Genomic DNA, 23,962 nt, shown 5'->3' with positions numbered 1-23,962 from the left:
GCCCAAAATCATGTTGGGATCCCCCTGGGGGTCCCGATCCACAGGTTCAGAACCACTGTGTGGCCTACCATAAAGGCTTCACAGCAGGGGTTCATTTGGCTCCAACACAGAGGATTGTACTGTGTAGACTGGGGTCCTGCATCCCACAGATTAAAATATGCATTCATTAAATAAATATGAAATGCATTCATTAAAAAAATATATCGTGGCCTGTGGGGTCTAATAATAGTCTAATGCATATCAAACTGGGGGCTCTTGACATTAAAGTGGTTGAGTAACACACTGGCCTAGTTTGTCTTAATGCTCATGACCTTGTTAGTCATGTGAGGTCGGCAGCACGCCGCTGCATCGTTATTAGAGGCAGTATGAAAGTCATGGGACAGGCACATGGATCTAGCCTGTCCACCTCTCACATACACTACTACAGGGGTCTTCAACGTTTTTCAGCACAAGGACCCCTTAGCTGAGAGAGAGAGAGATGAAGCAGGGACCCCCCCCCACTACATATTGTATACAATTGTGTTGTCTATGAATTGTGTTGTCTATGAGCTTCATAGACTTGTTTGACAGCACTGTCGTCCAGTGGTGGAAAAATTACTCAAATGGTTTACTTACCTAAAAGTATCAATACTGCAGTGTAAAAATACTCAAGTTACAAGTAAAAGTCTGGTAATCAAAATTTACTTGAGTAAAAGTACAAAAGTATTGGTATGAAAACTTACTTAATATGTAGTAAAAGTGCTCATTATGCAGAATGTCCCATTTCAAGTTTTCAAATGTATAAAAAATATTTTGGAAATCTACAATATAAATTACCATTGACCAGATCTGTAGAGGGCGCAGTGGAGTAAATAAAATAATTTCCATCTGGTGGACATATTTTATTTTCTGCCCAAAAAGTGTATTATACAGAGAAGGTGCAGGTCCTGAAATGCTTCCCACCCTGGAGAATAGACTTTCAACAACACAAAACAGCCTTTGTTTCTGTGAGTAGACAAAATATATTCGTTTATTTTTTACTAAAGACGGAGACCTCGCACGGCAGTGTAATGTTGGGTCTATGAGCAGAGCTGCGCGGCTGGCAGAGCGTTAGAGAGAACTCACTAACGTTCTGGACCAGGTGGCTGGGGTCCAGACATTAATATACATTAAATCACAATTTAAAACATTTCACTATCAGTGTAGGCCTATTGCATACAAAAATACGTATACAAAACTACTCTAAAAATCTATTAAATATTTTTTGAAGATAGAAGTGATGATTATGATGATTGTTATGATGAAGCCGGACAACTGATGATCATAGTCAGACCCCCATGCTGAGCTTGTGGATCGGCTATTTTTGGCGAGTGACACCGTCCTGGGACGAAACATAAATCAGGCTTATCGTCCCATGCATGCATGGGCGCATGCACGTCGGTCGGATTAGCCTCGTCCTAGTGTTGTGAGCGTGTGACGGTGACGTCGCGCATGTGGGGCTGGGTCTGCTCTACGTTCCAACAAATCTAATAAACCACATTTATATTTGGAGGCACCGTTATAATATCATCGACAAAAAGTAAGGCATTTTACAAGTGAATTCGCATGAGTTTATATTAAATATAGGCCTATTGATGCATGTAGAATGTGTTCTAATCCTTGCCATGATCGTCTGTAGAAATAAAGACACAGGCGAGAGAAATAGGCTGAACTGTCAGTGATGTCAACGGATGGTTACATTAGCACAACATCAATACGGCGGATCGATGCTGATGATGTGGATACTGTTGTATGGATAGATTGTTACTATTTCTGATTTTAGCTATAATCTTATATGTCTGTTTTGCACAGCCTATGATGAATGATGGAGCACAGCACAGTCTCTTGAAGTATCCTAGAATAAACGGACACTAAAAGGATCTGCGCTGTCGCACCTCGTCTCCTCTTCAATGTTTTATTAAAGTGAGAGACGTGTATTTTAGAGTGCGCGTTTGTTCTTTGAGACATTTCTGTTCCAGCCATGCAATGTCTGGTGACATGGCTTTTCTTTCCCATATCATCGAATCTAGACTATGAGTCAGTTATTACTTGCCTACTGACAGGCTCACATCGTCAGCCGAGCCGGTTGCCGATATTTCTGTATTCATGTTTGTTTATATGTGCTTTATTGTGCTGTTGAGAAGAAGGCCTGTTATGATACAGCGGTGCCAACAGGTTCTGATAGCAGTCCTACTTGTTCGTTATATATAATAAGGGTATAATTAGTAGGCCTACATACTCAGCGTCGTCGATAAAAGCCATTATTGGCGTTTAAAATCATTAATGGTCACATGACGATTACATGACATGACTATGTGGACGCTCTAGAACAGTGGTTCTCAAACTTTTCCGTGCCCAGGACCCCCAAATTGATACATATCAGCCCACGGACCCCGGCATTTGTATCTCTGGGGCCCTAATATACAGTACACTGTAGAATCAATGTTAATATAACTCTGAGAGTGTATAAATGGAACCATTTGTGGAACCATTTCACTCTCTCTGAATTTCAGACCCATAAGGATCCATTTGGTTCCTGACTATCAATCATTTGACTGGGGACCCCCTGCAACCCCCTCAAGGACCCGTGTCTGAGGACCCCCTAGGGGTCTCGGGCCCCCTGTTGAAGACCCATGACCTATATTGTATCGCAATGTTGTTATAGTAACTTTGTGCATGTGTTTGTTAGTTCTATATAGGTGAGTGTCTGAACATCTACAGGCAGGATGTCGTACGGCAGAGTGGAAGGCTACCGCTCCTTACCGCGAGACTTCAGCAACCTCATCCAGACATGCAGCAGCAACATCCAGAAGATCACCCAGAATAGTACGTGTTCATGTCGTAGGGCGCACACACACACACACACACACACACCCACATACACACACACACACACACACACACACACACACACACACACACACACACACACACACACACACACACACACACACACACACACACAATCTCTCTCTCTGGTCTCGCTCTCCATCTATCTCTCTACCAGGTAAACATCCTAGCGAGCATCTGTCTTGCATTTGTGGTCGAGCAAAAATAAATGTAAATAACCAAACACCTGAACAAGTATGTTTTGGTACCTGTATCTCTCAGGTACCAAATCCCCACCCCTTAGTGTGGAAGACACACCCACACTTTTCCCACAAGGACTTTCTCCTGCACCTATGGGTGCTTGGACTGACATGCACATGCACTAGGACACTTTAGGCAACTTTGGCTGCGTGGACTTAAGTGCAATTACACACATGCACATCACATCATACAACACATCATTTGCACATATATATGACAGGACCTTAATGGAAATAAGCCGCTTTTTTGGCGTTTTATCCTTTTGATAATGGTATGACAATGTATGTATTTTACATATGTTTTTTGTTATCAATAAATATGTCAAAATCTAAATCAAATAAGCAACAGAGTTCTGCATAGTATGACTTGCATCTAATAAAATAGGTGGCAAGAAGGTATTCAGTATAGATAGTTTGACAAATCAAAGTATTGAAAAACATTTTCAGCACCTCGGACAGCGACCGGGGGGATCCCTAATTGGTGGGATTGAGTCGAGATTGAGATGAATAGACTTGCTTTCTAGTTTGCTAGTTAGATCTCAATTTTACCATATATTTATACATGTAAAGCTATAGACGAATCCACAGAGCTCTGCGGTGTGCATTCTGACACCGCAGTTATGATTGCGCCAGGGGAGCACTCTGTGGATTTGTCTATAGGAAATACAATCCCTTTTAACAACAACGAAAATACAGTTGTCCGACTGCTGGTATTCACACCACACTGCCTTGCCAGGTTGCCTGACATTGGTCATCACTAACGACAATTGCACAAATAGTCTTGAAGCCTTGGGATTCTCAGTTTCCCGGTGACTGAACATCTCTGTCCTTTCTCTGCAGCTGGCCAGATCAAAACCATGCTGCACCAGATGGGGACGAGACAGGACACCCCGGAGCTCCAGGAGAAACTGTAAGTATGGACTTTGGCATTAGTTCTCCTGACTTCACTGGGTCTATCTATTGAATTCAAAGATGACACCATCCAACGTTATCAGCACTGTTAGCCTACATGATGTCATTATTGTGTGTCAACAAACAACTGGTCCAATTGTAGCAGTATAGTGGCTCAGGGCCTTGCCTGATGACCTAAAAGCCTATTATCTCCCCCGCACAAGGGGGAATTCCCCTTTAGGCTAGTGGATAACATGTTGGCTTTCCAAGTGTGTAAAGGTCATCGGTCATGGCTTTTCCAAGGTGTAAAGTAACTAAGTACATGTTCTCATTTTTCAGTACTTTTACTTCTACTCCACTAAATCTCAGAGGAAAATGTTGTACTTTTACTCCACTGCAATTATTTGAAAACCTTAGTTACAGTTACTTTGTCGATTCTGATTATTATTACACAACAGACATTAAACACTTCCGCCCTATATTCATTTCGGCCATTTCAGTAGATCTACAAGCTCACAATGCGTCGCATGTGAGCTTGTAGATCGGCAATTTTCAAAAGATACATTTTGAACTTGTGAACTTCTACTTGTAACAGAGTATATCTACATTGCAGTATTGATACCTTTGCGAATCTCGGGCGTTACACAATCACCGAGGCATTTGTTTGGATCTGAAAACTCACGCCTGATTTCCAATTAGTTGCGTGCCAAAAATAGCCGATCTACAAGCTCACACCACACGTCAACTGAGACACGTTGGGAGCTTGTAGATTGCCAATTTTCGGTGCGAGACACCGGTACCCAACTAAGTATAAATCTGTCTTTATTTTCCTACAGCCAACAGGTGCAGCACTACACCAACCAACTGGCTAAAGAGACCAACAACCACCTGAAAGAGCTAGGCTCCCTACCTTCACCACACTCTCCCTCAGAACAAGTGAGTCTGTTTTCTCTCAGTTCTTATGTGGTCCATTCAATATATTACCATATTTTGAGATTTAAAATCATTGGACATGTACATGTATTGTCCTGTGTGCAATACTGCACAAGATGTTGCAATGTTTGATCATAAAATGCTAGCGGTACATTCCTTTTTTCCCCCTTAATAAATGGTTGTGTACACTTCTTAATATGCCTGCTGATCAATACAACAAAGCTGTTGTTCACCTAGCCTTGGATCAAGACGGTCATCGGTCATAATGATATGAACATATTGGGAGTTAATTCAAGTGGTTCTGCACTTGGGGTCCGTACATCTACATAAACGTTCAGATTTACAATATAAAGTGCTTACCCCATGGCCACGGATGTTACAAGTATGTACGGCCTCTCAGAAGTATATTCCGTATTGAACAATAAAAAGCATTTTAATCCGATCGGTGTCAGATTCTTTCATACAGTTATAATATATCAGAGCGCAATACACCTCCCAACCGCTAGGGTGGCGCAGTTGAAAGCATCATTGGGGGAAATGAAGGAATACAGAGAAAATTTGACAATGATCAGATTAAAATGCTTTTTATTGAACAATACGGAATATACGGGTACTTCTTAGGGGTCCGCGGCCAAATGTATATAAATGTAGGGGTCCTTGGCATGAAAAGGGTTGAAAACCACTGTTGTAGAGGACCCGTACCCACTGTTCCATACTGTAATTACACAGTAAATCCACAGATAATAATAGGCTGTCATTCTCTCCCCTACAGAGACAGCAGAAGATCCAGAAGGAGCGTCTGATGAATGACTTCTCCGCAGCCCTCAACAACTTCCAGGTGGTGCAGCGACGAGTGGCCGAGAAGGAGAAGGAGTCTGTGGCCAGGGCCCGCGCCGGGACCCGCCTCATGGTGACAGGAACATGCTTTTTCATTTGGCCCAGGGCTGCACCCATCCATCCGTTTCTATCGATTGCTTCTTTTTAGATTAATCGAGAAGCGTGTCTATTTATATATATATATATGTATTTATTTATATATCGTTGCTGTCAGGCGGAAAACTTTTACTGTCTCCATACTTTTCATGTTTTTTTGTAAATGAATGCCCTACTTCACCATACAAGGGTGTCACACAACAGTAGTATTGTGAGCTTGTAGATCGGCTATTTTCACACATTTTAAATCATTAAAAATATTACTTAAAAAATAATGTACTGTGTTTTGGACTTACAAGGTTTCCACCCGGCAGTGACGATATACACACACACACACACACACACACACACACACACACACACACACACACACACACACACACACACACACACACACACACACATGTGTGTGTCAAAGAATCGAAGTGAATAGAAATTGGAAAAAGTTCAAATTTGATCATATTTTTATAATCAACTATATTGATTACTAGTCAAATTAACATTTGCAGTCTTATTGGACTTCATAGTTCATTTATGCTACTGTATTTGAAGACATTTAGGTACAAATAACAGAATGCATTTTGTCTGTGTAGTGTGTGTATGTGTTTGTGTATAAATTCAATTGAACACTATCTCTAGTTATCACAAGTACTATAAATAACTACTAATAATGGAGGATATAAATCCCCTGTTAACTGTTTGTTTAGTACTGGTCTGATGAATGTTCTCCGTTCCAATCTGCAGGGCGATGGTGGCAATGTGGATGAGCAGCTGGTGACATTTGAAAAGTATGTTTGTGGTGACTGACTAATTGGCCCCGATACTGATAGCCACGGTGGTCAATGGATGCTGCAATGTGTTCTGTGACATGCATGCCTCTAGTTAATCCTCTGTGCTTGCTGGCTTGCTGGGGTTGTAGACTGCAGAATGTATAGACCATATTCACACGGCGGCCATGTTTCTATGAAGTCAATGAAAGTAGCCACCCCGGGTGGCGGCACTTTCAATGTTAAATTCCAATATGGCCGCCGTGTGAATATGGTCTATAGTGTTCCTGTGTTCGTTTGCTGTGTTAGTCTCGCATATGGCCAGGGCCCAAGAGTTCAAAACCTTTCATTTCTATCCGAGTGGATCTGGATTTTGTGTAGGTCAAAATTGAGGGAAGAAAACTGCATTGGGATCACTTTGGCATTCGATGTGGGATCATAGAATTATCTCAGCCAACATCATGTCAATAAGAGATAATACGCTTTGATTAATCAAATAAAATCTTTAACACCCCAAATCCAAATCTGATCCACTCGCATAGGGATTAAAAGTTTTGAACTCTTGGACCCAGACGATCAGAGATCTCCGCCTGCTGTTGATATACATCTGGTTGTATATCAAAATTCATTGAATGGCCTAAAACAGGGTGGAAAAATGGAAAAATCCAATATACAGATTTCAGGGCGGTTCTTCATATTTTAACGGTTTTCAAAGTAGTGGGCGTATAGGTTCGTTAGTGTTGGCCATCCAAGTAAGTAGCATTACTACCGAGCCACCGAGAACCTCCTCTATCTCCATATTCTAACTTTTTGTGTTTTTTCATAAATTAACGCGCGACTTGATCATACTGCCAGCCTGATCGCCAGAGAATTAGTATACATTGCACGGATTTGTGCACGTCATTCCGTGCATAGTCGCCTAGAAACCCCCAAATTCCGTGCATATGTACGGGGAGTCCCACGGTGGGCGTAACCAGTCGCAACCCGGAAAAACCAGGAAGTGGAGCAGTCCCCACAACAAAATTTACGATTCTGTGCCTATCGGTACGTAACTCAAACGCCGCTGAGTAGGCTCAAGGGAATGTCGCTATGTTCAGGACGGCAACTCGCGCGCTTTAGCGCGCTCGGTGGTCCTTCACAAAGCGACAATTCCCTTGAGACTGCGTGGCTCCGAAATGGTTTAGTCACAATGGGGGAGATGCGAGGCGGCTATGCACGGAATTTGTGGTTTTCCAGTAGTCTATGCACGGATTTTGAGAAACGCTGAAAAACGTTCAATGAGAACGTTTCCTCTGGCGATCGGGTTGCATACTGCAGTATCACACAAAAGCACCAAAAGTAGCTGATCCACAAGCTCGAAATGCGGCGGAAGCTTGTAGATCGGCTGCTTTTGCTACTTTTGAATTTGAATCCTGAAAAGTAACAGCTTTGGACATCCTGTTTCTGTAGCGTGAGGCGTCTTGATGTACACTTACATCCTCCAGCCATGATGTACAAGTAGCACACCCCCTGGACCTGACGCAGGGACTTATATACTAGCCTGGGATCCAGCCTGATTTGCTACGTTCGGCGGACTTTTTTCTCTCTCTCCGCTTATCAGTCTGGAATGCACCGAAATTGACTCGTTTTGCAGAACTACACTGGAACTACATATGTTACGTTAGGCAACGTCGTTGCTGATTGGATGTTGTTCAAACGAATGACGAATCACAACGATCACACTGTTTTTTTTGTCCCGCCCCGCACCACAGACCAATCAGAAGCCACGGCACGATTCGAAACGTTTGTCATGTCCCGCCTCCCTTGGAGATAGGAGGCAATCCAGACTGAGAAGCGAAGAGAGAAAAAAAAGTCCGCCGAACGTAGCGAAGCAGGCTGGATACCAGGCTACTTATATACCTCCAATCCAACTCTTTATGCTGAGGCATCGAGTAGCATTTTATAGTCTTTGGTATTTGGCCAGGGATTTAACGGTCGGCAGAGATATCCAATCGTCTGGCTATGTGAGACTATAGCGGTATATTAGTACTTGTGCTAGGTATACTCTTGTTTTATGTCACTTAATTGTGTTAGTCTATTTGCGCTAAGAGCCCATTACATCTCCCACACTGAGGCTACACCCCTGTGTCTCGTTATAACTTGATTGTGTGACATGAGGCATCACTAGCATGTTAACTTCCCCACTTCTGGTGTGGCATACTAACTAATACCCCCAAAATATAAACTTTTAAAAAACAAAACAAAAAAGCCCACCCATATTGGCTCCAGCAATGTTATTTGCCGTGTACAGGCACATGAACTCTTTTGGTACATGGACTTGATTTTTATCTCTCTGGAGATACACCTTTTTCTAAATCCATGCCACATGCATAAACCACATTTAACCCTATACTTGGTTGACGGCGGCTCTATAATAGATCCTTGAATTCCCTTTCCCTCTACATCAAATCTCTTCGCAGGAAATAGCCTCTTCGCAGGATCGACTAGCTCACAACATGTTGCGTTGCAACGCGCTGTGTGCTTGTAGATCGGCTATTTTCACTGGTCGTTAGCCCCACATTAGGAATGCTAGGGTTAAAGTGGTTAATGTGTGATTTTTCTATTGTGCAGAGAGGATGATGACTGGGCTCAAGACCAGACTCAGGATGAAGCTGAGGTCAGCATCACAGAGGAGGATCTGGAGGTTATCAAGGAACGGGAGACCAACATCAGACAGCTGGAGGTACTGTGGGGCTGGGCAACAGATCCATATTACTGTATGAGACGCGAACTGCCTATTCCCATATTGTTAAAACAAGGGGGCGGGGCTGGCGGGGCTGGGAAAGAGTCAGCGCACTGAAGTCAAGGCACAGACTACTGTGCTGTAGACGGACAACGGATGCACGCATATGAGAAACAACAAAAATAAAACCTGGCAAAACAGTTGCGTGCATTAGTGCAAGATGAGGATGAAGTAAACATTCAGTCTAAATGTCCAGCTTGCTAATTCTCGCCTACTACTACTACTTTTGTATTTGGAATTTCTCTAAATATTTCTCTAAACTTTCAGGACAGCCTAAGTACAAATATCATTTATGAAAAGGCTACTATAGGCTACAGTGAAGTCGGACTGAATAATGACTTAACTGATATTTGTACTTAGGCTGTCCTGAAAGTTTATACTATTTAGAGAAATTTAAAATTTAAAATACAAAAGTAGTAGGCGAGAATTAGCAAGCTGGACATTTAGACTGAATGTTTCCTTTATCCTCATCTTGCACTAATTATTTTTGTTGTTTCTCATAGGCGTGCATCCGTTGTCCGTCAACAGCACGTCCGTCAACAGCACAGCAACAATATGGGAATAGGCAGTTCGCGTATGAGACTAGCTCTGGTCCATAGCGTTAGCAAGTTATCGCTAACGCTATGCCAGGAGGGACTGTGTATTTCCTCATTGACCAGATTTACGATGTCTCCACAATGTCTTTAGTAGAAATAAAGAATGTACTTTCACTGCTCAACAAAACACATATGCTTGTAGGTTGTTGAAAGCCTTTTCTCTGCATGGGACGACTAGAACACCACCAGACGGAGAAACTTCGGTAACACTTTATAATAACTACACACTATAAAGCATTAGTTAAGCATTAGTAAATGCTTAATTCATCATGAACTCATCATTAGTAAAGCATTATTCTTACATTACTAAGCATTAGTAAACACAGTTATAAATGGTTCAACTATACACCATTAAGCATTAGTTAACTATTAGTGAAATACTTAATTCATCATTAATTCATCATTTGTATAGCATTATTCATTACGTTACTAAGCATTAGTAAACACAGTTATAAACCTTTCAACTATACACAATTTACAATTAGTTACGCATTAGTAAGTACTTAAGTCATCATGAATTCATCACTTATATAGCATTAATAAGCGTTTGTAAACACATTTGTAATCGTTGTATTGCCCATTGATAACCTAATCGGTAATGTGCTTAATAACTGTATTCTCATACTTTATAAATGATAGATTCACCATTTATAAATAGGTATTATATCAATTTACAAACCAGTTATTTATGAGTTGTTAATGGTTCATAGGATCATTTATAAAGTCTAAGTAAGCACCATATACAAGCCACTTTTATGCATATTTATGTGAACATTTGTACATGGTTAGTGAGTGTGTTAATATATGTTTTATAAACACTTATTCAATAAATGATTTATTAAGGTAGTTACTACTTGTTAGTTAAGTATTTTGCGTGAGCCCATGTAAAGTGAGGACTATCTATGCCTTATAAAGCATTTACAAATGATATAGCGTGAGCCTATGTAAAGTGAGGACTATCTATGCCTTATAAAGCATTTATAAATGAGATAGAAGCAGTGATATAGCAAATGTAAATATTTATTGCAACAAACGACACCGAGACAGACAGAACATGGCCCTTGCAGAGTCATAATAAAATAAACATGTTTGTACTGTATGAAAAAATAAATAAAAAAAAAATGCAATACTATTCACAAGTAAACATGGCTGAAAAAATAAATGTAGCGCCCCACCCCTGCCTGTATTAACCAGAGTACCAAAGATGGGACGTTCTGAGTTCTTAACGTCCTAAGTTAAAGTTTTACCTTTACTCAAACTCCATAGTGTGTAATGAAATTCAATCACTACAACCTGTAAATAATTATTTCCAGACACTGCATGTATATTTTAACATCCTTTACTTGAATTGTTAGAGTTTAATTTGTGTACCCAACATTGACAATAAAGGATTAAATAACAATGAAAAAAAAAACAATGAATGAACACAAATAGGCATCAACAATTCTTAATACTAATAAATTGGACTTGTAATACACTTAAAATAATGAACCTTTTAAGCCTGTATTACTAAAAATGTAATGACTTTGAAACAAAAATAAACCTACGGTATAGTATGGTTTGTAAAACCCAAAACCCTCAAATGAAATAGTTTTAGAACTAAAACCTTCCCTATTTCTAATTAATACTACTCTAACCTGCTAACCTCCTACTAACTCTGTACACACCTCAACACAAAAGAACACAAATACCATTAAATCAGATACCATTACATTTGTGGGCCCACACACACACACACACACACACACACACACACACACACACACACACACACACACACACACACACACACACACACACACACACACACACACACACACACACACACACACACACACAAAATAACAAACGTTGCAGGCCTGTTTGATGATACTTGAGCAGCAGTAAATACTACCTCTTCACTAGGAGAGCAATACAGTCACTTACAGCAGCTGAAGGGTTGGCAAAGATGTCAGGATGAGGCTAGGGTATGGTGTGGCATCCAAGACTACCTCTTCAGTGGGAGAGCAACACAGTCACTTACAGGAGAGAAGCTGAAGAGATGACAATGATGATGGATCCACAACTAGCAGAACCACTTCTTCATCAGACAACCCAGAGCTCACAGTCCAGCATTCCAACACACCCCAGCAATGATGACAGTCTTTGAGTCCAGTAGCTGCTAGCCAGTAAACAGGCTAATGATGAATGCTAGTCCTTGACTCCAGTTAGTTACTTAGCAAACAAAGCCAAATGTAGTGCTGAATAATAGCTTTCCACTCTGTCTTGCTATTAATCACTGAACACCTGAATATGACTCCTGTCAATACTCTTGACTAGCACAGATGCTTTTTTCCAAAAACGATTATTTTTAAAACATAAATTGCACTGAATAAACGTCTTTCTCTTCCATTCCACTCTCACTCACTTCCTCCTTCTTCTCCACCTTTTTTCTGACTCCTCCCCTCTCTCCACACAGCTCTCCATGTCCATCAACTTGGATGTCCCGCCCCATAACCAATGACAATCATTCAAACCAGAGTGAACATTTTAACATGACAAACAAGTGTAAAATAACACCCTCTGAAGGAATATTTACTTAGCCTTTTAATATGAATTAAACCAACCTTTTAAAGTTTTGCTTTAGGCTTAGATTATGGACTACTAAATGATACACGTTTTTTTAATATAAATGAATTAGACACGTTTAATGTTTTACTTTAGCAGATATTGAACTATTAAATGATTTCCATTTGACTGCTTACTTTAAGCAAATAAACAGGACTTTAGACCTAGGGTTTTTCCATCAGGGCTACATAAATAAGGTCTTGTACTGTACGAAAATAAACAATCTGCAATCTTGTAAATATGGCTGAATAAAGTGGATCACAGTGCCAAATGCAAATGTGTCAAAACTCAGCAAATAAATATTTTACATCCATCTAAACCATTGGTTCTCAAAGTGGGGTCTGGGGTCCTTGAGGGAGTTCCAGGGGGTCCCCAGCTAAATGATAGATTAGGCACAAATTGATATAATACCTATTTATAAATGGTGAATCTATCATTTATAAAGTATGAGAATACAGTTATTAAGCACATTACCGATTAGGTTATCAATGGGAAATATAACGATTACAAATGTGTTTACAAACGCTTATTAATGCTATATAAGTGATGAATTCATGATGACTTAAGTACTTACTAATGCGTAACTAATTGTAAATTGTGTATAGTTGAAAGGTTTATAACTGTTTACTAATGCTTAGTAACTTAATGAATAATGCTATACAAATGATGAATTAATGATTAATTAAGTATTTCACTAATAGTTAACTAATGCTTAATACTGTATAGTTGAACCATTTATAACTGTGTTTACTAATGCTTAGTAATGTAAGAATAATGCTTTACTAATGATGAGTTCATGATGAATTAAGCATTTACTAATGCTTAACTAATGCTTTATAGTGTGTAGTTATTATAAAGTGTTACCGAAACTTCTCTTCACTCAATAATGCCACCTACAGATCCACATCAATGGATCAGAATGTTTGTAAACAAAGTGTAGAGCTGTATTTCCGGGTAGAATGTCTATGAACGTTTAGCCTACACACAATATAAAATGTCTAGTTTGTCAACTTGTTATTTAGAACTAAATTATGTATTTCTAATAACAATATCAAGTATCAAGTAATATAAGTGTCCAGTTCTTCCAGAAATAATTAAAGGTTAATAACTGCTCGACGCTGCTACCGTTATCCACACGGAAATACATTTTACGGTTGTGTTGTATGTCATGATGATTTGGTCTATTAATAGATGATGATGGCGATGTAATATCCAAACCTACCTGTAAAAAAATTTCAATGGGGAATCTTCTTAACACTACCTGTCTGTTCTAGTTGTTCTATTATTTCACTTTACCCACAAAGTTATTATATAGGCATTGCTGGTGATTATTTATCAACAATCTCATTGTGTGAATATTTAGCAAAAGCACCAACAGTCATTCCCACAATATTAATATTGAGGTATTTGGTAAAAAGAATGGGAAATATTTGGATTTGAATATTTGTATCCTATTAGAGCCGTGGTTCTCAAACTTCCATTTGGTTCCATTGGTACACTCTCAGAGTTGCAGACCTCTAAGGGTCCATTTGGAACCACCACAAGGAACCCAGAGGGTCCCTGGACCCCACGTTGAGAAGCATTGTATTAGAGGAAGGAATGCCACGCATGCCATCACTGTCAATCAATCGCTACACTCTCTTTTTGTCAATTCCTTTCAGTCGGACATTATGGATGTGAACCAGATCTTCAAAGACTTGGCGCTGATGATCCATGACCAGGGAGAGATGATCGGTAAGCAGTGCTTCTTCTTACCTCCTCTTCCACACATGTACTCTACTTAACCCATTCAGCCCGTTAACGCATCTCTGCCATTTTAGATTTCTTCGGCTATTCAAAAATAGCAGATATACAAGCTCATAGCGCGGCACTCGCTTGTATATCTGCAAAGTATATCTGAACATTTGTGCAAATCTTATAATATATGTATTCTAAAGCGAACATTTGTAAAATATTTTGTTCCAGGGACCCCTTAGAAGCAAAGATTTGAGTTTCAAATGTTCGCTTTAAAAGTATACATATTCACAGATTTGCACACATTTTCACGATTAAAAAAAAAAGTTAATTAAATGTTAATTAGATCTGGCATAGTGGCATTTTATCAAGATGCAAGATTTGTCTTACATACGAAAGTTTTTGTCTTTCTGCTACATTTTAGCAGCAATTAGAACAATAACAAAGAGAAAATAAAAAGTAGCATTAGTAGTAAAAAAAAAACATTTTTGCAAAGTCATTTGTTCCATTAGTCATATCACACTTTGAGGTGCTTGAAGGTGCTGTGTGCATGGCATTTACTTCTAAATGTTATCCATCTGTGCCATGTGCTCACTGCACAGTATGTGTGTATAGATATCTATTTTATATATTGTTGCTGTCGGGAAACATTTTTTAAGCTGGCATCATGCGTTCTAGTAAAGTTACCATTCAATCGTATGTACCCGTGACTGTCATGTGTCCCACAGACAGCATCGAGGCCAACGTGGAGAGCGCGGAGGTCCATGTGGACAGAGGCACTGCCCAGCTTCAAAGGGCAGCATACTACAAGGTACATACAGTACCTGCTCTGCACACATCACCACCCAGCTATACACCACCTGGCTGTAAAATGATGGGATCAATGTGTCATTATCGATTGAATCCAAACCACGCATGTGTTAGTGCACGGCACGAACAGTAGTTATCCCTTTAAAGGGCTCGACCATTTTGGTAGAGGTTTAGGTTGTGCATTTACCTTACCATGATCTAACTCCCAAAGGTGAGTAAGAAATAAAAAAAAATATTGCTCCATTGACTAGAAATTGATAATTCAAAATATGCTACTCAAATATTATCGGCGTCTGTCAATCACAGGGCCCTGAGCGCAGACGCTGATTGGCTCATCTGATTGTCTCATCTACTCTTTCTTCTGCAAAACGCCCACCCAGCGTTATGAAAATAAGCTCTTCAGCAAACAAAGGCACATGATATTGTTTTGTTCAACAAGATAATCTCCACAAATCATCACACTTTTTATGCATTTCTAAACACAGAGGCAATTAATAGAACAAAATTCATTGTCACCATACTAACTGTCGGAGAACAAAATATACTCTCTTTACTTTCCACATGAATGGAAAAGTTTATTGTAAAAAAATGCATTGGATATCTGGCAGGGAACCCATCGCAAACGTACTTCTGAGATTTAGGACTACAATCTGATGCTCTCATAATGATTAAGGGTTGATTTCTGTGTTTGTATCTTCTTGCAGAGGAAGTCTCGTAAAAGGATGTGCATCCTGGCCATGGTGTTGTCCCTGGTCCTGACCATCCTGGTCATTATCATCTGGCAGGCCATCAAATGAGAGCAGCGGGACACTGGAGGCTTGTGGAGTGGCACACTAACATTCTCACTGTTAGTTTAAAGGTGCTGCAAGTTATATTTTTGGGTTACAACAAAAGGTTTATTGTTAAAAGGTTAAAGCGTGTTGCATTGCTGCTATATAGAGTGCTTGTTCAGTAACAGGGGTCTCTTCCCTCTCTCAACTTCTTTAGCAAACGGGATATCAATTTAATCCAAACAGGACAGAGAACTCATACAGGATACCGGATAAACAAGCGAATATGGAAGTGATGGAAACATTTTTTTATTGGAATATTATACATTTGAAGCTGATGAAAGGGTTCTCTCTTCTGATTGGATGAAATTGGTATCCTACCCGAAAAAGTTTTTTTTGCTGGAGCTGGAGAGGCAGGGAAACTCCTGTTTCTGAACAAACACTCTATAGCAATGATTGCGATGCAGAGTATAGAGAGCTTTCGCCTTTGAACGAAAAATGTTAAAGCTTGTTTTAGCCAAAGAATATCACTTACTGTACCTTTAACTCCGAGAGTGTACAAATGGAACCAAACGTAATTTGTACCCTCTCAGAGTTAAAACTAGCACTCAGGATTTTACGGTGCACACTAGCAACCTAAAATGGCTTCCTGTGTGTGTGTGTGTGTGTGTGTGTGTGTGTGTGTGTGTGTGTGTGTGTGTGTGTGTGTGTGTGTGTGTGTGTGTGTGTGTGTGTGTGTGCGTGTGTGCGTGCGTGCGTGCGTGCGTGCGTGCGTGCGTGCGTGCGTGCGTGGGTGCGTGCGTGCGCGAGCTCTACTGTTGAATGCTGACTTTACAGTCCTCTTGATGTAAAGATGTAAAGTAGCCTATTTTAAAAGTGCAGACAGTACTCAGCCTCGTCTACTGAATATTTCATTGGTTAATGGGTACTACTGCTGTTGTATAATTGGTTCACATAGCATCCTATAGGCTCTCACTTGTCTGTGGTGTGATTTCATGGTTCAAAAAGTATTCATCTCAAGAGATAATGTATGCATCCTTCAGTTTTCTCTCTCTCAGTGTGTGTGTGTGTGTGTGTGTGTGTGTGTGTGTGTGTGTGTGTGTGTGTGTGTGTGTGTGTGTGTGTGTGTGTGTGTGTGTGTGTGTGTGTGTGTGTGTGTGTGTGTGCGTGTGTGTATATCCCACATTCTAACATCCTGGACCTGTATGAAAAGCAAATAACCTTTATCACTGTATGTTAAACTGCGTTTTACCAAATGCAATGATGCACAGTTTTGTATATACATGCCTCTATGAATGCTGAATGGATGGACCATGAATTCTCTTTTGCCCCCAAAGGAGTATGAATGTCTTACCTTCCGGCTATGGTGTAGATCTAAAGTTTCACTACAAAAGACGATGTCTGAATGAAAATGGCATCATATCTGTCTTCAGTTCATTTATATATATGCACACAACATGAATAAATATCAACCTGGTGTTCTTTTGGTGTTATGTCTCCATGTGTTCAATAGAGGGCATGCTAACCATGTAACCGTGATCACACAGAATAGACAACAGCTGCAGTTATTCTCACTTCTTGGATCACACACTTGTACTGACTTGATATCACCATAGATAGACCTTGTGGACACAGACAACACGGACACACACAATAAAGTACACTATTGGAGCATTGATTCACAACATGCGGTCCGTCCGTGGACATCCATAGATCCTTGAGTGGGGTTCCACCATATCCCCAGCAAAACAAGTGAAAACTTAAACATTTACAAGTAAATAGAGGAGAATGGGATGACGATTAGACCCTTTTTTTTTATTGTGATTAACACAGCCCAGCCATAATAGTATAACTTTCAGTACAATAATGAAACTATATATGCATCGCTAGAAGAAGAAAAAATGCCCAGATAATGTAGCCACCATCACTGAAAAAAGTGTTGCACAATTTATTCCCTGTGGTGTAAATTGATCATGAAAAAACTCATACAGTATGTCTATGATCTTCATAGAATAATATCTTGTCAAAATGAATGGTGGGGGGAAAACAGCCTTTCTCTCTCCATTGATAGGCTACCTTTATTTTATTTTGGAAAGAAATACACATTTTTCTCATTGATTTAATAAAGGCTCAACTAATCCCAAACACAGCTGTTTATCTTACCCCATAGCCGTCTGAACAAATAACTGGTATGAGCAGGACAGACCAAATATTTCATCTGGTCCATAACCACAAGTTGTAGCTAAGCTATAGCATAAATACTAATACCCCCCCTCAAGCTGGACATCATTATGTCTGGAGCTCAATAAATCTTACCCTGTTCTCTCCTACAATTAGATAAAGCACAACAATGGCAATTTTGATTTTGAGTTTCACCTGTTATCTCTCTACCTACAGTATAGACGGTTATGGAGTTCCTCTGAACCAAATCATATCTTCCTAGATTGGGGAGATTAAATCTAACGGGGGCCTGTGGCCTAATCATGCATATCAAATTGGGTTCTGTGAAATGAAAAAGATTGAGAATCACTGCACCGGAGGTGTACTTTACTGCATTCAGGCAGTTAGGGCTAAGTTAGGTATACTTCAATGTTCGACTGTGTCGCTCACCGAAGATGAATGAAAGCCTGTCATTGTATTATGGACTTAGATTTTCTCCTGTCCTGTGCTGTGTCTTTGAGATGTTCAGCAAAGCTTATTATGTTCATTTGGTTAATGTCAAGTTGAAAAGGCAAGAAGGGGGCTTTTGAGGAGCCACTTGCTGGGTGTGATTTTAAATAATGAACAAACAATTAGAAGAAATTATCGAACAATATGGTGAGTGCCGTTGTCGGGGCAACATGAGAGTTTTGGCGTCGGTGGAGGTACACAGAGATACACAGAGGGTCCTTGAGGACCATTTGTGTACCAGAAGCCCTCCTCTGCCCACATGGTCTGCCACCGTGACTCATTGTCTTGGCGTTCATCAGAAGTGCTTGTGTTCCTCCCAGCAGACAGTCTATGGTCCTCTGCATGATTACGCTGATTAATGAAGGGCTGCCGGCACGTCTTGTTTTTCGTTCTTTTTTTTTACCGAATGTGTTCCCAGATCGAACAGTTAATCATATTTTTCCCTTTCTCTCCCCCGTGTCATGGCCTTTTGAGCAGAGAAAGGTTCTGTTCATCGGAGTGAATAGATGTCTCCCAGGGTATAAGCCGCAGCGAAGGAAAAGGTCAGATAGACATTGTCTGTTCTCGTCTCTTATGCAGGGAGTATGAAAAGAGGCAGTCTGCTTTTCATATTCCCTTTCGTGGGACTGAGGTTGGGCTCCCTTCATTCCCGCTCAATGCTTTCATTTCCTCTGGTCGTTTATGGACTCTCAGACACAAAGTCATCTGCGCTGATCTGTCCAGTTTGATGGACAGCTGGCTGATAGGATAACAATGCTGGCATCTCCTCCATTAGGAAAGGTCAGGGCAGCAGGGCTCCCCAACTGTAGGGAATCAAACAAATAAAGCGGCTCTCACTTTTAGTTTAATCTGCCATTTGATTGTTCTCAGGTTTGATGAGAATGACAGAGGGAGTGATGCCGGCAAGGCTCCATGAGAGATTTCTCTATTGCTCCTGTTAAAGCCTCCACAATCTGTATAATGTTATATAGAGCATAGAAGCCATCTCTTTCTCCCTATATAATGTTATATAGAGCATATAGAAGCCATCTCTTGCTCCTTATATAATATATAGAGCATAGAAGCCATCTCTTTCTCCCTATATAATGTTTTATAGAGCATAGAAGCCATCTCTGTCTCCCTATATAATGTTATATAGAGCATTGAAGCCATCGCTTTCTCCTTATATAAGGTTTTATAGAGCATTGAAGCCATCGCTTTCTCCTTATATAATGTTTTATAGCGCATAGAAGCCATCTCTTTCTCTATATACCATCTATTCACAGTAGAGGACTCCTGGGTTCCCTTGTTTTGTGTTTTGTGGGTTGTTTGTGGGTTGTTTGTGTGTGTGTGTGTGTGTGTGTGTGTGTGTGTGTGTGTGTGTGTGTGTGTGTGTGCGTGCGTGTGCGTGTGCGTGTGTGTGTGTGTGTGTGTGTTTAGCCTCTACTCCGTACTGACTGACAGTGTGACTGAGTTCTTTTTGTCCTAATCTAGTCTGCTTTGTCTTGTCCTATATTTTTTTCTCTTGTCTCTTTCTTTTCTCTTTCTTCGGACTGCGCCCCGGGCTGGTGTAAACTGCTTCATATTGTTATATGAAGCTTATAAGCCATCTCTTTCTCTATAATGTATATTATCATACAGAGCTTACACCCCATTTGTCATTGTGGCTGTATCAACAAAGAATCACTTTCATTTACGTGCGCCTGGTTAGTTTACTCCCACCTTCATGCTTTCTGCATCCATCATCTGATTGCAGAGCCATATATCTGCCCCCCCCTGCATCTACCCGCCAGCACCCAGCACACAGTTTGTACTGCCCTGCATCTCACTGTCAAGGCCTGCTTCTCTAACAAGATGCAGCGGGTTCTGTCACACCACATCTGTTGACCTGGAAGCAGGGTTTTGGGCTGGCTGTCTCACAGGGCTAAGAGCTCATTGGTATGCCAGCCTGGAGTGAAAACATATCACTAGAGGAGAGAAGCACGGTCAATCACAGCAAAGTGTGAAAGAATCTCCATCCTTCTCCTGGACTATTTGCCTTAATTGGCACCTCTACGGCTGTAAATGTATTATTCTGTTGATAATGTGTTGTTGTTTTTTATTGCTTGGTTGTTTGCTGGGTTTTGATGTTTTAATGTCTGTGAAGCACTTTGCAAACTTTGTTTAGATCACAAAGCTTTAAAAATAAATGCATAATCATTTTCATCCTGTCATCAAACACAGAAATTATGCGGTCTGTCATCTCAACTCCCGAAGCCAGAGCAGGAGGTTGGAAGACTGTTCCTGTAGCCTGCTGCATGGGTCCATGGCTATATATCCACAGCTAATATAGACAAATGGGCAATAACAAGCCTGTCTATTGCTATTAATACATTTAATTAATTTGTTGTCACTTTTGTTGTTGATTGTGTGTGTGTGTGTGTGTGTGTGTGTGTGTGTGTGTGTGTGTGTGTGTGTGTGTGTGCGTGTGCGTGTGCGTGTGCGTGTGCGCGTGTGCGTGTGCGTGTGCGTGTGCATCCATTTATGTGACTTGACGTTGTGTTTCATCGGAACATATTTATCCCTATCCAGGGATATCCAGAAATAACAGAGCAATGACAGATCACAGGAGGGGACACACATTGTGTGATGAATTATTGCCGTTTTATCTCTAGGGGTGTCGGGGGGGAGGGGGGAGGGGGGGGGTTGGGGTTAGCGAGGTGCAGAGCATCCTTCACTGCATGTTCTTGCAGGAACCAAACTCACAGCCCTATTATCCCCCATGTCCTCACCAACATGAGCACGCTAATTGGCACTTTGTCACCCCCCCACGTGCCTTTGTCCTCTGAGAGCACACACGCACGCACGCACACACACACACACACACACACACACACACACACACACACACACACACACACACACACACACACACACACACACACACACACACACACACACTATAGGCCTACTTGTGAGGACGGTAATGTTATAAATGCCATTTTTACCTATTTTTGGTGTGCAACACGTCACCGATGTATAAATCAGCACAACTCCAACCCTAACACCTGAACCTAACCTCTAAATGCCTAGTAGCCCTAACCCTAACCTGAATATGGTCCTAATTGTAAAGGCTTTATACAGTATGTTTAACCAGAAAACAATCATTTCACTTGTCCATTTCTCAAATTCTACTATGCTTGTGTAACCTCACACACACACACACACACACACACACACACACACACACACACACACACACACACACACACACACACACACACACACACACACACACACACACACACACACACACACACACACACACACACACACACACACACACACACACACATACACACACACACACACAGAGAGAGAGAAACATGCCTGCCCACCAACTTGGAATATTATCTCCACCCACACCCACAGACATACCAACACCCCCCCACCCACCCACACAGGGACTCTCCAGGGTGGGTGGGGGTCTATAAATAGATGGTGGTGTTGGGTGTCTGGTGGTCTTGATGAAGCTGGCCAACACGGCTAGCACCGAACTTACATCACATCCTCTGTTTACAAGTTGTCATGAGTGTCTGCGTGCTCGCGCACATGCACGCACGCACACGCACACATCTTCATCTCACTCCCATCTCGCTTCCTGTATGGATTCAACATTTGTATCTATTAAAGATATAGATACTCCTGTTTGTTTTCATTCCGTTTCTCTTTACTTTTGCTTCTGTGTGTTATTTTTTTCATTTATCTGTTTTTCATTCTAGCCATGGACTATGGATATCCTGTGGTTTTTGTTTTGTCATTCTCGATTGGAAAGCACTTGATCAACACCTGGAAACCAAATGGAACCTTATAGATCTTTATCTCTTCTCTTGAGAGATTACACTCTCAAGAGTTAAGTTATTGTTAAACATCTGCATTACTTAATTCAATAATTGTTATTTTGATCAATGTTTGCCTGTAATCTCTTCTATGGTGCCAACATCAATACAGCATGGAAATGTGGACAAAATCGTATCCAACGACAACAAAATATTCTAAGTCCTGGGTCTGAGAGGCTAAATCTCATCAAATGCTCAATAAATAATGGACCTTGATATGAAAAGGGTTGAAAACCACTGCTCTAGGTGCCTATTAGGTTTGCCATTGTTTGAGAGAACGGGGCCAGACAAAGTGAGACTGCCACTGCTCTGCCGGTGTGAGTGTGACAGCCAAGATATGGCTCAGAATGTCTGATGCAAAGTACAACATGGACCCAGGGGTTCCTCTGTCCTTCAGCAGCTGTCCCAGATATAGATAATATTTCACTAAAACTCTGTTCCGCCCCACCTGAAGCTCATCAAAGTCACCTTGACTGGCCAGGCAGGTACACACAGGTAGCTAGTTGCACCCATGGGGTCTGCGGTTGTTGCTATTTTAGTCTAGAAGATCACTAACCCTCATAGCCCAGGGGTCTTCAATGTTTTTCAGCCCAAGGACCACTTAGCTGAGAGGGGAATGAAGCAGGGACCCCCATGCAGTCCCCCACTACATATTGTATAACATTGTGTTGCAGATTAAACTTTTACATAGATTTCTTAGATTGACTTGTTTGACAGCACTGTCATCAGGGTTGGATTCATGTTAATGTGTATTTTCAGACATTTAACCACTTAAACCCTCGATACTTAATAAACTTCACCTTTCACTCTGTACTTAGTCTACTCTTTTCCCCTTCAAGACCACACCTATTTGCCAAAAATAGCCGATCTACAAGCTCACAATGCCTCGCGTTGTTTTTGGCTAAGGTTCTCCTCAGAATAGGGATGTTAGGGTATGGGAAAGCAAAAATAAATCCTATCACACAAAGACTCTGTGGCCCCCCTGCAGTAACTGAGGACCCCCTAGGGGTCCCGGACCCCCTATTGAAGACCCTTGCTCTAGCCCTCTAACAACAGTGGTTCTCAAACGTTTTCCATGTCAAGGACCCACAAATGAATATGTATTTGGCCGTGGACCCCCCATCTTAAAATATACCCTGCCATACAAGATTTGTGTTGTTGAAAGGTTTTTAAAATATTCAAAATGTTTCACATTTATTTTCAAAACATTTGTGAAAATAGTAAATCTGCAAACTCACAGGCTATCCTTTTCTCAAATAGCTGATGTATGGATGTGATTAAACTGATTCTGAAGCTATATTAACTTATTTTGCCTGGGGACCCCCTGGAACCCCCAGGACCCCTGGGGGTCCTCGGACCCCACTTTGAGAACCACTGCTCTGCAATTCAGATTTAGGAGAGGACGTCAGTCCACACACAAGGCTGCTCTCTTCTCTCTCCAGCCTCTCCCTGGCAGCGAGTCTGCGACCTCTCTGTCTTTAAATACCTTGAAACAAACTATAAAA

General features: G+C 41.0%; 1 protein-coding gene across 1 annotated transcript; it reads left to right on the top strand.

Moving 5' to 3' along the window:
• The first annotated feature begins 1,453 nt into the window (after positions 1-1,453).
• Positions 1,454-16,614, top strand: stx12l (syntaxin 12, like). The gene is made up of 10 exons (XM_084053037.1): positions 1,454-1,558; positions 2,708-2,844; positions 3,948-4,017; positions 4,835-4,934; positions 5,704-5,841; positions 6,609-6,652; positions 9,242-9,353; positions 14,278-14,350; positions 15,079-15,161; positions 15,865-16,614. Exons 2-10 carry the CDS (start codon positions 2,745-2,747, stop codon positions 15,955-15,957), a joined length of 813 nt encoding a protein of 270 aa, XP_083909163.1. The 5' UTR covers positions 1,454-1,558; positions 2,708-2,744; the 3' UTR covers positions 15,958-16,614.
• The last annotated feature ends 7,348 nt before the right edge of the window (positions 16,615-23,962 follow it).

This window comes from Gymnoscopelus microlampas (assembly GCF_963454915.1).
Source record: "Gymnoscopelus microlampas genome assembly, chromosome: 3".
Classification (NCBI taxonomy): domain Eukaryota; kingdom Metazoa; phylum Chordata; class Actinopteri; order Myctophiformes; family Myctophidae; genus Gymnoscopelus; species Gymnoscopelus microlampas.
Note: the sequence above shows the minus strand (reverse complement) of the source record. Positions and strands in the feature narration are given on the sequence as shown.

Excerpts from the sequence above, each read along its gene's own strand:
- stx12l (XM_084053037.1), top strand. The coding sequence starts at position 2,745 with ATGTCGTACGGCAGAGTGGAAGGCTACCGCTCCTTACCGCGAGACTTC. Across the intron at positions 2,845-3,947 it reads CCAGAAGATCACCCAGAATA|CTGGCCAGATCAAAACCATG; the intron begins GTACGTGTTCAT and ends CTTTCTCTGCAG. Across the intron at positions 4,935-5,703 it reads CACACTCTCCCTCAGAACAA|AGACAGCAGAAGATCCAGAA; the intron begins GTGAGTCTGTTT and ends TCTCCCCTACAG.